Source organism: Parasteatoda tepidariorum, chromosome 6, assembly GCF_982258835.1.
Source record: "Parasteatoda tepidariorum strain Cologne lab strain chromosome 6, Ptep-v5.0, whole genome shotgun sequence".
NCBI classification, from domain to species: Eukaryota; Metazoa; Arthropoda; class Arachnida; order Araneae; family Theridiidae; genus Parasteatoda; species Parasteatoda tepidariorum.
The window spans coordinates 54166673-54182024 of record NC_141760.1 but is presented as its reverse complement, the minus strand read 5'-3'; the positions used below and the strand labels follow the sequence as shown (position 1 = coordinate 54182024).

Here is a 15352-nt window from a genome sequence, read left to right as displayed (position 1 = left end):
CTTGCAGGATAAATTGATTTGCACCTATGTTCAAAATGGTCTGAATAAAAAAATTGCTTATACCAAACATGAAGAATTATTAAGAAATATTTATTCATGTTACATAAGCCTATTTATTATTTTAAATTTGTTCATTTAACCTTCAACTTTTTATGCCTTTCTCAACAAAGAATATTTTTTAATGAACGTTAGGAAATTATCAATTACTTGCATTTGTGTTAAGTGTTCAATGAAAGTTGTTTATTGGTATTTTAAGAAATTAAGTAGTACATCAAAAATATGTTCTCTTCCTTTAAAATAACATTAATATTTCACAAGTGTACATTTCCATGTGAATATGTGACCTAAGTGATAAATTATCTATTATTCGTATTGGCTATCTTAAATATTAGTTATATATAATTTTAAATATGCAATACTTATTAATGCTCAGCTACAGGAGAATGTTCATTGCGTCCATTGACTTAGCTGCGAAGTTTTACACCCATCAAATTCAAAACATTAGTTGTGTTAGAAACTCGTTTACTTTTTACTAAACTAACTTTAAAAGTAGCTGCTAATACAAACTACTGTTTTTTAAAAAGTAGTACACAGCACGACAAACTATGAAGCAAGTAGCAATTAGAGTAGTTTCCCTACATGTAGTGCGCTACTTCCAACCACTGTATATAATTATACAATGGAAAGTATACTATTTACGAAAATAAGGTAAGCACTTTTTCAAAATTTCATTAATTATAAAACAGAGTTTATTAATCATATATTGATGATCCTGCATCACTTATAAGCAATTTTATGGTCAATTAGCACCAGTTATCTATATCTTTTACCTCCCCTCAGACACAATTTGCTATTTAACTAATAAATAAATCTTTCAAAATTATGAAACAAGAAAGGGAAAAAATCGAAGAAAAAGAAAAATTTAAATGACAAAAAGGAAAGTAAATCAATTGATTTTAAACTAGATAATTTGGAATTTATTATTTCAAAATTTAAATAACGTAAATTCGTTTAAATTAATAATTATATAAACACTAATATATTTATCATGTTTCATCAAGGTGATCATCAGCATTTGCCTATATTAGGATATAAGGATAACTTTTAACTGCTAGTAAGAAAAAAAAACCTGATAAAATAAATTTTCCTTACTTATGTCTCCTTTTTTGAGACTACAACATGCAAATTTTTCAACTATTCGCAACATATACAATTATTTCTAATAACAGATTAAAAGATAAATATCTTAAACAAAATCTATGCATAATTTTTTTTTTTACATATAAGTACCCTTATAACATGTTCTTAAAGATGCAGAAAGATGATTGTTGCTAAAAAGATCGGATTGGAAATACCGAAAAAGGTATAACATCTTTTCTCTAAACTTGATAAGTATATATTGCAACTCATGCAATAAATTTTGTTTTTATAAAATAAGCATGCATTTTCCTTGGGTTATTGTGTCAACAAGGACACCAATTGATTGATCTGAATCTGCTTTGCAGAAATTCAACATTACCTTATAATCAATTACTAGCAAACCATAATCAATTACTAGCAAAAAAATAAAAATAAAATTCATTTATTCAATTTTGCAGCAAATAATTCCTGTATTATAAACCAATGGCAATTATTTACATACAAATAAAGAAAACATAAGAAAATCAACTGCATCAAGAGATCATTTACATAAGTGATAAGTTAAGTTAATATACTAAGTTAAGTTAATATACATTATTACTAAGTTAAAAAGCTTATTTTACTTACTTTACTATCTTTTGCAAAATATAATTTTCGAGGTTTTATTTTGAAGTATCTCCGTTTCCATCGCTAAAAAGGAGAAAACAAATTTATATTTTATTAAACATAAAGAAGCTGAGATTTACATTTGATGTATTTTATGTTAATATGTATTTTAAGTTATTTAAAAATTTTCAACTGAAAAACAAAATTATTTTCTAAAGATATCCAAAAATTTGAAGAATTAGCATGTTCCTTTATGATATTCTATTTTTCAAAAACATAATTCTGATTTATTTTATGTATAATTTTACATGAAAAAAAAAAGTTATAAATTTAAATATTACCTGGAATGATCCAATTTGTTTCATAAGATAGCCTTCTTTAATACAAACCTGCAAAAAAGAGATAAAATTATTTTGATATTATTTTACAATATTTGAAATTATATCGGGTCTATTTTTTGATTTTTGAAGTAACAAACTTTACATTTGTTGCAAAAAATTTTTTATACATATATTTTAAGAAAATGAGAAAAAATAATGAGTCACTCTCTGAAAATATTGATTAAATGAAATTATATACCATTAGAAAACTGCACATTACAATGAAGATGCAGTACTGAAAAAATATCCCGGTTAAATTAATTCCATTTTGAATTAAAAAATAAAAATTAACAATAATAATAAATAAATCCTCCAAATATGCTACTTTATTTAGAGTTGCATACAATAAACTAAGCTCTCGGTTATACATTATTATCCATTTAACAAGGGGTTTCACTTAATATTGATAGGGTGTAAAGGTATAGAGAATTTTTTTATAAATGTTTGAAATAGATATCAAATTAAGGTTGTCTTTATTTTCTTAGTTTGTTATGTACTCTAATCAAAACATAGTAATTTTATAAAAATACAAACTTTTGCATGAATTTCCTATTAAAACTTGATTACCCACAACTTACTAAATCATTAAAAAATATGTATTTTAAACAGTCTAAAAGAGTTCATAAATAAATAAAATTAATTATGAATTAAAATACACCAAACATGAAATGGCACATTTTCATAGACTACAACTACTCAAGCTCATTTCAATATTTATGTAAAATCAATGTTTAAAATATTTTGAAAAAAAATTAAATAAATAAAAAAGACACAGGAGCAATCTGAAAACTTTAATTATTAAAATTAATTTAATTTTCAAAAAATTGCTTTTTATCAATAAATATTGATACAAGAATAAAAATCAGTTTGCAATTTATTTTTAATCCTTGTACTTTAACCAATCAAAATAGATTTTTTTATTATTATTTTTAAATTTCAATATTCACCAGTGCCAGGATAGCAATTATTGTAGTGCTTTCAGAAATCAAATCATTTAAAAAATATTCTAACAAATGTAATTAAGAGCATCAAATATGCTCTTTCATATTAATTCAAAAATTACAACAAGTATAAAAACTAAAATAAAATAAAATTAAATACCAAACAAGAAAAGCTGTATAATTATAAATCAAAATAATAATTTTAAAAATGCAGTTTATTAATTGGAAAACTTCAATTAATAAACTTAATTTTTTAATGAATTTTCTAAATTTAGAAAAAATTCTATAAAATGCATTTATTTCTAATGATTTAAATAGGAGTTAGAGCATAATCATTCAAGTCGTCATCAATACAATAAGGTAATTCACTGTATTTATCAAATCTAATTAAACAAAAGATTAAAAATGCATCTTTAAGCCATTATTGCACAATTATTTGCACTAATTATTATTAATAATTTATACACTAGCTTACATGAAGTTTTATGCCAGCAACTTAATTCTATAAAAAATATTTTCTCGCCGGGCATTTTGTTTGAAAACATGTATTGAGCAATTTAAGTCAAATATGAAGAAAAAGAATCCATAAGAAAAGCAATACTACTACTCGTGATGCAGTTATTTTATGAAATAAAACCTTTTGAATTAAAATTGGGAGCGGGACAGTCCTTTTGTAGTTGCAAACTTGCTTAAAAGGGATATATTAACTTCTTCTAAATCAGGACTATTAATTATTTGCACAAATTAATTAAAAATACATTGTATATCTTATACTTCAAACATAGAAATACACACAAATAATTATTGGGCAAAACATATAAAATGTAACTATTATAGTAGGAATATTTTTGCATTTCTGAATTTAAAAAAGCAGCTTAAAAAAAATCTGCAATAATAGTAACTCACCAAAGATTCTAAAAACTCTTTAGTAACAAAACAACAATACATGATTATTTTATAAGATTTCCCTCCGCATAAATCACACTCCTAATTACTAACTTTTAGTCCTAAGAATCATCCTTCAGATAAAGCGCAAACTTTATTCATTCGAATTCGGTAAAATCATACGATATTGTCTGTTGACAAAAGAAAAGTAGAAAAAAGAAGAAAAAAAGTCAATTCACTGCTGAAATAAGGAAAATAACTATCCAATTCCACGTAGCACACGGCAGTCTCTATTAATCATAACGTAAAATGAGACCGGGAAAAAAAGTAAATAATAAACATTTGAAAGATGAGATTATCAGGAAAGAGGTACAAAGGTGACATGCGGACAAGATTTTCCGCGGACGATTTGAAAGGACTTAAATAAGAAAACTCGGGTGTATGGAGGATGATATAGAAATTGAAAAGCCAGTGAATGAAATTTTAAAGAAAAACTGTTTGCATTCCAAAATCTATCATGCGTAGGATTACAGCACAACTTCCGTGAGGTAATTGGCGCCCTTCGAAATGAAAGGAACGCTTTATGATTTTTCTCAATTGCCTTCTTTAGGATATATATAAAAAAGTGTGACGTTTCCCATTACTTTCAATTGCAACCCTAAAATTAGGAGGGAAACACAAAAGTTACATTGTATCCGGCACTATTAATGTTACTTTTTTGGCTAAGATTCAATACATTAATCGAAATTTTATTAAATATTGAAAGTGTGTTAAAATATTGAGCTCTTTTACGATTAATGTAATAAAATGTTACATAAGCGGTGGCGAGCAGAGAAGAGAGCAACGCATATCCCTTGACTGCAAGACACTTAAAATAGTTTTATCATTACATTTTTTAGGCTCAAGGGATAAAGTGTCACCCAGGTAGGTATGTTCGAATCCCAACGGTGGCTGGTTGATACGAATTCTGCTCCCGGCTCGAATAGATCCCAGTGCAGACGTAAAATATTCTCAGTGGTAGACGGATCAAGGGTTAGAATCTCCTTGCCCTCGGGCTAACCGTGGATGATTTTCGTGGTTTTCTTCTCCGTCTAAACTAGTCCCATGAAGGCTAGTTTGTCCCAATGCTTGATCCAGGAGTGATCTTGTATTCTGGGTTGGGTTCAAAATTACAAAGCTTCGGAGTTTAACATTGATAATCATAACCTCAGAATTGTGTCAGCTGTTCAACGGCGGTTACAAAATAAAATAAGTAATTGGCTCAAGCAAAATGTTTTCCAAAAATTATGATTCTCAAAACTGGAAGAAAAAAAAACTAGATTCTCAGACAAATGTATTGATGAAGTTTACTTCTTCTTCTACCAGTACTACAGCCAATTGCTAGCTATGGCTGTCTCAAGCAGCTCTATCGGACTAGATCATTAACATTTAAATATTTCTTACATATCAGAAAATTTTTAAGAATGCTTGGTTCGAAAAATTTATTATTTAAGAAGTCTAACATACATTTACGTAAAAACGATTTTCAGTTCTGGATTTAGATTTTTATGAATATATCTTGCCAATTTTTTCTTCTTGTTGTACCCTTTGAAGAATCTCTAAAAATTAGTCCGATTAAAATCACGAATCATCGATTTTCTATTCAAATATCAATATACAAATTTTCAATATTCCTGTGTATAGCGGGATGTGTATTGAATCATTTTTAATAAAGATGATTCCTATTTAAACAATTTTAAAGCTTGATTGCGGTCAGTGTGTATTTTGGACGTTTTCCCAAATTATTCATAAATTATATTTTCATATGTTAATAATAAAATAACAATTTGTTTAGATTCAATGCATGATAAATATATATTTAAATATGTTACAAATAATATCTATTTTCACGAAATAAAAAAAAATAGATAAATTAATTTAAGCATTAAAATTAGCATAATTGATATTCAAAATGAAGTATTTTTAGTTAGAGTACTATTCCATCTTACGTAATTATATTCAACTAAAGTTAGTTAAAAATTTCATCTGTATTATAACTTAATTAGTATTTATTTAATTTAACAATTGTTTAAACATGCAACTTAATGGGAAATTTGTATCTCCAGAACTTCGAAATTCGATTTTTCAAAAGCTAAATTTTTTAATAAAAAATACCATTTGTTTTTAAAATAGTGATTACAATTTTTAGTACAATATTTTTTTCTTCTTTTACTATAATTTGAAAATGAAACTTCCAATTATAATAAAACGTAGGTTTATTTGATTAGAAAAAATTCAATTTATTTATTTAAATAATAAAAAAAAAATAGTTTTAATAAATTATAGGGAACTATACATATATTATAATTGAGAGTAAGAACACGATTCGCTTAATTAGTTAGAAATGTAAATTATTTTAAAAATTATTTAAAAAAATAATAGAAGAAAAAGTGGATATTTCTGATATTTACATAGAAAAACTAAAATAGCTTCTACCTTTTGATCAAAAAAAAAAAATTTCTTTCATTGCCAGTACCACAAAGTTAAAGAACACATGGCTCTATCCTGTGGATAAGTCAAAAACAAAAAAATAGTTGGAGTTTAAAAGGAAACTGACAAAAGCCAAATGTCAAGAATTGACAAACAAAAGCCAGATAGATAGTCATATGAAATTCAGGTACAACTGTTTCCAATTGCCAATACCACAGCTTGATAATCGAATGAATTATTTTTATTATGTTTTTACAGATGGCCTGATTCATCAAAATTTAAGTGGTAGAAAGTAATCTAAATCCTTCTTTTAAATAAATATTGCTTATGGCTCGGAAAAACAAGTTAAATGCTAGATCAAGAAAAACAGTGAATCTTCAATTTTAAAATTACGTATTACGAAAAGTCCAAGGAAAATTTAAAAACAATCAAATCATAAAAATAAAACTATAAAATCCTTAACTTTAACGTTCATGCATAGTTGAAGGTATAAATAATGTACTGTAGTATAAGCAGCATTAAATTGAGACAAAATAAAATTTAAGGTTAAAAATTAAACACTTTTGCAGCTTTTTTTTTTCTTTTTTTTTTCCATTTCCGCATATGATAAGGGTCATCGTAAGAAAAAAGTAATAGTACAATACAAATACGGTTACAATACAAATAGTACAATACAATACAAATACGGGTCAAATGAGCTGAATATTTTTTCCTTCGACTCAATAATTTAGGTTCGAAAACAGACTATCGCAATTTCTAATTCCAATTTCTTAAGAAGCCTCTACACTCGCCATTTTGGATTCTAAGTTAAATTTTTAATTTGTGTTTTCCAGACTTTTTTTTCCCTCGTACTTGACAAACTTTTGATGATATAGTATTATTAGACAGCAGCACAATACTTTTCAAGAAAGAAGAAGAAGAAAAAAAAAAGGAATCTATATTAGATTAGGAGAAGAAGCGCTTGATTAAGTTTTACAACTTCTATGAATTTTTCCTCAAAACTTCAAAGCAATAAAATTTTGCGATTTGTGGTTTTGAGTGTAACTAATTTAAAACTACACGTTTCTCAGTTTTTAGATTTTACTTTTTAAACATAATTTTATTGCAGTTGAAATTGTTGAAAAGCGATATGGATTGACACTAAAAATTTCCATTAACGTAAATTTCATAAAAAATAATTTCACTTTCAAAAATCTAAAAACTAACAACTGTTTACTCTTTAAATATCTTTCAATAATTGTTGACTGCAGAATTGAAATGGCATTATTTTGCAAGGAAAAGTAGAGAATTTCAAATACCACACACTTTATATCTCAAATTGTGATTGGGTAGTGGCCTTATATTTTACATGTATCGATATATGATAGTGCCAAACAGAGTAAACATCCGTCATCAGTTTATCTGTAAAAATTAAATGAAAAGGATTAAGAACATTTTAAAATAAAAAGCATTAAAGGCCTCTTAAAGCATTATGATGAACAGTATAAAGCAAACACATATACATTGTTCAAGTTGGAAAAAAACTTCTGACAAAATAATATTGATAAAAATTACATTTTATGGCATATTTAAAATGAAACATGGTCCCATTAGGAACAAAAGATTTAATCTGAGATATCAGTAAGTTCGCAACATAGATCTCATCCAAACTTAGAGTTAAACACTGTTTAATAGAAAAATACACACAAAAAAGTAAATACTTATTATTATTTACCAACGACATCTCTGAAGAAGCCTACTCTATATTAAAAGATTTGCTTCAGTTACAGGTTCGCATCAAGGTCAAAGGAACGTATTAAAATACTATACCTTGTGGAATAGGGATTTTAAACTTAGTTCTATGCCGACTGGCTAACTGTGAAAGAATTTCGTATTTTTCTTAACAGCTAACGCATACACTGGTAGTTAATTTCACTTAATAGACCACAGAAATAGGTTTGCCTTAAACACAGCGATTAATTTTAATTCGTCGATGATAAAAAGATATTTTGTATTTAAAATAAAAATATTATTATTAATTTTTCAAAGTTTGTCGAAATATATTTGTGCAGACGACTTCGAAGTATTTATTTATCATAAGACTTCATTAACATTTATAGAATTTTATCTATTGTAAACTTTTGTAAAAAAATCATATACGCAGAAGTGCCATTCCAAATTGTGGTGATTTCACTCGCAAATTGAATAAATTCAAGAAACCAAAACAGCATAGTGGCTAAGGTACTGACTACTCGAAGTCTGTACGTTAACTCAATAACTGCGATTGCGAAGGTATTTTACCAACGGTGGCGGCTTGAATAAAGGCATGTTTACACGGTCCAATTTCTTGAATCCGAGAAATTTGACGGATTTCTCTGTCCAAGAAATTGGATGATTCGTTGACATTATCCAAGTTCTTGAATGTCACTGATTCGTTGAAAGAAAAACTTGCGCATGCGCATTGTTCATATTCAACATTATAAAATAATACTTACATAAGTTTAAAATTACTAAATAAATTCAAATAAAATCATAATAACACAAATAAACAGTAACAAATTAATTTATTTGGACTAAATTATATGAAAACAGACAACAAAATGACATAATTTGCTGCCTGCTTGTTGACGTTACAAAACCTAAGACGTTGATTGGTTAAGGGAGAAAAAACTTGTATGGAAAGTAGAACATGCTCTACTATCGTCCAAGAAGTTGGACCAAGTTCTTGGATGATTGTTTACACGATCCAAGCTCAAAGCAAAACAAGTTTCCATCAATATCACTAAATCTGTGTCCAAGAAATTGGATCGTCTAAACAGGCCTTAACATCGAACATTAGATCGATTGGGAGTAGCCAAAGGAGCAAAGGCGGCTGGTGCGCAATGCTGAGCATATTGCAACCATTAACCCATGATTCCATTGGCAAACAAGTGACTGTTGCGCAACTGCTCTTTCAAATATCGCTAAACTTTTCGTTTGGTTTCACCTTTTTTTTTTTTTTGCTACACAGCATTTTTTTTAAAAATCACATGATGATGACGTTAAAGGATTTTGATAAATGCTATGATAAGAACGCTTTTCTATAGTCTAAAGATTGAAGGCGTCTTGTGATAGTTTCCAATATAAAATTTTGATAAAAAATGTATAATGCCAATAAAAAATGTATTAAAAGTTGAATCTTTTTACATTTTTAATATTTAAAAGGGATTTCATATTCTTTATGTTAACCTATGGAGAATTTATATGTAATCAATTTTTGTTATTACGTAATTTATCAACGTTTCATTTATCAATTATTCAACGTTTCATTTATCAATTATTCAATCAATTTTATAAATTATTCAAACTGTGTTCGATTTAATCTAGTTACAAAATATGATTTTCAAGGTCTAAAAAGGACGTTTAACAGAATTAGATGGAAATAATATTTAACATTTTACGTAAACAATAGAGAATAATCCTGAATCAACCAACATTCGAATTGCGTATCATATTTTACTTTAATTTAAAATATACTATTACTTACAAAATATCAAAGAAGGCCATTTTGAAAAAAAAAAGAGAAATATTTTCATAATTATACACTATCGTCGAGGCTAGGTTGTGGCCCAATATAAAAACTAACGTACTTTTTTTTCTTGCGAATATTTATGAAGATAGAGATGGATTTATGATCGACTATATTTTACAATTTCAGTTTGAAAATAGAAGTTATACTTTTGACTAGAGTTTATCATTTGTTAAGAAATATTACATAAATCAATACTTTCATACGACCCAGATTTTCAAAATGTTTGGAAGTTTTTATGAAGTTCTTTCATCTGATATATCTCGGCTTCGCCCTCTTTTTCTTCAAAAAAAGTTTTTCCTTTTATGAAAAGTGAGGTTTAAGATTCCAAAAGAAACACGATGCGAATCGATTTCTGTAGAATGATGCGAAGTCAATACAACGAAAACACAATTCAATTCGAAATATAGCAGTCAGATTTCCGAATTATAAAAATGTTTCTGAAACCGTAACTATACAGTGGCCTTAATTAAGCAAAGGAATAAACTTTAAATCAACAAAAACTCATTCGAGGCAAATATAGAGAATCTGAATTTGCAAATATTAAGACAGTTGTTCTCTCAATATTCTTCTGTTTGTTATTAAGGGAATGTAATCAGTAAATTTTTTGAAAGTTAAGCGAAAATTCAGGGAAAAAATTTTTTTTAAGGTTTTTATTCAGAATTTTTTTTTTTATATTCGTATAAAATTTCAGAGCTTTGTAAAATAAATATATAATTAAAGCCATCTTTATCGCGAATTTATATTCTCTTCTTGGTGATTTTATGAAATATAGTGAATATATATTCTTTCCATCAGTTAAAGCTTATTTTCTTGAAAACAAGAGTTTTCACATTTAGTCTTCGTATAAACCGGTAAGACTTCTTTTTTTTATCCGTTTTTGCAGATCTTTTGAAAATTTTTATACATACCTACACCGAAGTGTAAAAAATCATAGAATATTCGAAAGCAAATACGTACTTGGTGATAGAATCATGCAAGAAAAGTATAGTTAGCCAGCGCGACGTCAGTAAATCATAAACGTTATACTGCTATTACCGTTTTATAAACGTAAGTTAACATAATTATGTGTACATGCCAGGTATTAACAAATTTTGAATGCAAAATGGTTGTTAGTGTGAAACGCATGGAGATTACCATATCGGGAATCGTTATAAAATTTAACGTTTCTCGCTCCACGGTTTCAAAAGAATGAAAAGTTTAAATTTTGGGCAATTGAAAGAGTTTCATAGGTGGCGAGAATAATACCGAAAAGCCCTGGCCGACCACATGTTCTAACTGACTAACCGTAGACGTGTGGGTAATGTTGCAAGAGTTAACAGAAAAGCAACATTGCATGAAATAACCGAAACAATCAATCAGGGACATATGACGGTTGCAACCAGCGAAAGTGCACCGAAATATGGCTTTGCTGGACTGTACCAAAAGAAATCCGACACGAACGCCTAAACTTACATAACACCATCGGCTGAATCACCTACTTTGGGCATGTTAACATATCGGTTTAACCGTAGACCAGTAGCTTGGTCAGATGAGCCACGATTTCAATCGGTACGATCTGCAGCTGACGATAGGCTTCGATTGTGGCTCAGTATCACGAAGTCACAGAGTAATGATCAAGACACTCTTCAAGAAGATGGTGGATGCAAAATTTTGTAAGTTTCCTTACAACATATGGACTTTGTTCTCTCGTAAAAGAGTACTAGTCATTGAATCAATATCTTTATTTCATTAACCTTCAGCTATTTTGAAATAACACACAGCTTTTCAGGGAAAGCATGCATCCTAACAAAAATGGACTTTTTAGAATGAGAATGCTATTTGTCACTGGGCCACATTGCTCACAAATTGTTTAAGAAACATTCTGGATAATTCTAATGAATTATTTGGCTACGCAAGTCACCTAACATGAATCCCATCGATTATTTCTAGAATGTAACTGAAATGTCTTGTCTGTGGGTGCACAAAATCCAGCAACATCAACACTTTTCTAATTATGAACAGCTGTCAAATCTGCATTAATATTACTTCATACCCATGGAGTCTATACCATGTTGAATTACTGCACTGGGAAAAAGTGTTTATGATATTAATCGATATAGCGGGTATCCCATGACCTTTGGCACTGTACCATCTAACAATTTCTAAAGAGGCATCGTTTGATGGACATTAACAGAAAATTTTAATAAACATAAGCAAATAGCTAAATTTAAGTAAGAGTGGCATTAAAGTATTCGACAAGTTTGATTACATAATGTATTTTTAATGACAAACATCAACTGAATAAATAAAATTGCTCCTGTATTTAAAAAGAAAGAAAAAAATAACATGTCCCTTAAAAAAAATTTTTTTCAAGATAATTAATAATAACAGTAATATTTCTTAAACGAAGAACATCATAGCAATAAAAACATTAAAAAAAAATAGCTTTAAAATGTAATGGATGACATAAAATACATAGGCTAATCCTAATCAAACCCCTTAGACAGCGGGCAACTAAAAATAACCTTTTCCATTTGCTTGCTATTCTTATACACATTTTGGAATATGCTTTAAATCTGAAAACCTACCCATAAAAAGTCTAATTAACAAAAGATTCTAAAACTACTTTGCAAAATATTAATTTTATTTTTAAGACAAATTGCTATATTTCTTAAAGAGGAAAAAAAAAAGAGGTCTCGTTATGAACCAGTGACATTTATGCTACCATTACATTTGTTTTGCCCGCATAATTAAAACTAGAAAATAAACTTTCATTCATATTTTTTTTTTAATGGACTTGGAAGGGAAGTTCCCGAAAAAGAATCGAATCTCTCTTTCACAGTCTTATCTCCAATTAATGTCTTGAGTGCGAGCAGCAGCAATTCATTCCTTTTCAGTCTTCGTTCCGGAAATGACCCTCGGGAATCAGCCTGTTCTCTCAGTGAAAGGAGATTTATTTGGAGAGCAGATCCCAATCGTGAATTAAGCTCATTAATTCTTTTGCACAACTTGGTCCGAGAGCACTCTTCTTCTTTTCCTCCGGAGAAATGGGAACAGCCTCGTTTGAGAAACGATGAAAAGTTGCCAGCGAGAGAAAGTTCGCTTTTAACAATTTAGAAATAATTGGGATTTGAGACAGAATCCCTCAAGTGGATGAAATATCGCTCAAAACTAGATGGTAATATTTTAAATGGTCATTACTTACAAACTGAGAGTAATCAATAACAGAAGGATGAAAGATGCGGAAATGTCCATAAATCTTAGGATTAAGACAACGATAAATAGGCTGATTAAGTTCAGTTAAATTACTTGACGTTACTAAAACTTCAATTTTCTCATTCGCTCAATTGTCTTTCAGAAAAATAATGAGGAATGAAGGTAACAAGCGAGTGCGATAGTTGATCGATGTTTTTCAAAAAACGACTAACAAACAATGGCTGTTTTTATTTTTCAATGTATTTAGGGTAGCTCATTTGATTTTTTAAACAAATAAGGTTAAAACTATAATTTTAAAAAAATACAATAAAATACACAGGGTCCCCACTTAATTTATGAAAAAAAAAATTCCTTGACTTTCCCATGCATTTCTGGAAATCAAGACCATATTTAATTTATACCACGCAATTTTTATAGGAAAACTTAGATTTTTTTTTTATTTGTTAAGTCAAATATTAGATTTTGTGAACAAAATTTGAATGAGGAGGAAAACATGATGATTCACTAAAATGTGGAATTTTTACAACAAATAATTGCATATAATACATGCTAAAATTATTTAAATAAAATCTCAGTAACTAATTATTATTACTGACAATTCTAATACTGGTTATTTTCCAGGTACGGTGTAAGAATTTTCTACGTTTTTGTAAAAAATTGTAACTTTTAGAGTCAATATAAAATTCCTTGAAAATTCAAGGTTTTCCCTGTTCTCCCAGACCCGCGAGACAAGACACTAGTGATTTTACAGTATCATAATATTTATTACATAATTTAGTATAATAACAGTATTTATACTAAAAAAAAACACAACAAAAGAAAATTTTCATTAATATAAATAGCTATAATTTCAAATTATAGATAACTAATCATATCTATACTTTTTAAATAAATCAAAAATTTCGTTAATGGAAAGAGAAAATGTTACTTAAAACTTATTCTTTTTTCATAGTATCCAACAGTTAATCATTTACTTCAGTAAAAAACTTGGCTTTAATACTTAGTTAAATCTTAATGTGTTTTGAAATAATTTAATATTATTTGATTTTTGTTTGGAGTTAAATATTTTTTCCTTATAAAACTTTGTCTAACTATTTCATTTTTCAAAATATTTAAATAACTGCATTTTTCTACACTTTTTCTTTATATACACAGTGGACGGATTCTCAGCAAAAGTTATGTTCATAAGAGAGATCTTAGCAGCTCAAGATGAATGCGAAAATATTTTCAATGAAATTCATATGTATGCATCTTTTTACGTCCTGTATCTTTCTGTTTGCATTAAAAATTAAATCAATATTTTATTTTTAATCTGAATAAATTTTATTCAACTAAAACAAAAAATAATTTTTTGTAAATAATAAATATATTCAAATAGGTAAATTATTTGTATAAGTAAACTCTGCATAAGGACCGTATTAAAACGAATTTAGTTTCTAAATCGTGTGTAATTACATAACAGTATTTATGTTTCCGCAAAATAATCTGTCACATAAAAAAATATTTATACATAGGCCAAAGATGCGTAAAAGCAACTTTTCAACAAAATAAGGGACTTATGAAAAAAGTGTTTAGCACTTACACTTTTTACGATTGACTGAATTTCCTTTGTGATGAAAGCAGACATACAACTAAATTTTCCAGCTATTGAAAAAAATTTAAAAAAAAAAAAAAAACTTTTCAAATAACAGACTTTATTTAAAAAAAATAATAGCTGATAAAACATTTTCGAATTTTTTTTTCTCCCCGTTTCTCCAAAGAAAATTTATAAAAGTTAGCTTTTCATTAAAAAAAAAAAAAAGAGGGGGGGGGATTCTTGCGAAACAATGGCAAGCCACAAATCTTACTGTCTAGTTTTGAATAATATCTAAACAGAAATAATAAAACATATTTTTAAATAAATTTAAGGCTATTTGTTTTTATTGCTTCCCGTTTTCTTTTTCATTAAACTTTTAAACTTGTGTTTAATATGATTTTTCATAGTAGGGAATAAAATAATAAAATATAAAACACGAGGATCGTATTTTACAATTTCTCCCTTCAAATTTATGAAGCACAATTTCCAAAAAAATTCTGCGGCTTGTCATTGTTTCGCAAGGTAGCACTTAAAATACTTATTTTGATTAAAGAGTTGGGTTTATAAGCCATGGTTACAAGTATGAATCATTTAAAATTTGAAAATCAAT

General features: G+C 27.8%; 1 protein-coding gene across 5 annotated transcripts in view; it reads right to left on the bottom strand.

Moving 5' to 3' along the window:
- LOC107438610 (diacylglycerol kinase delta) overlaps positions 1-15352 on the bottom strand; it is a 99139-nt gene that overhangs the window by 49989 nt on the left and 33798 nt on the right. For 3 of the 5 annotated variants that reach the window (XM_087165870.1, XM_087165872.1, XM_087165873.1), the window contains exons 2-3: positions 2088-2135; positions 1768-1830 (exon numbers count right to left, since the gene is read on the bottom strand). In XM_087165870.1, the coding sequence (XP_087021996.1) occupies positions 1768-1830; positions 2088-2135 (111 nt within the window). Of the gene's footprint in view, positions 1-1767; positions 1831-2087; positions 2136-3973; positions 4521-15352 lie in introns of those variants that run through there. The other 2 variants (XM_087165874.1, XM_087165871.1) reach the window with 2 other exon arrangements.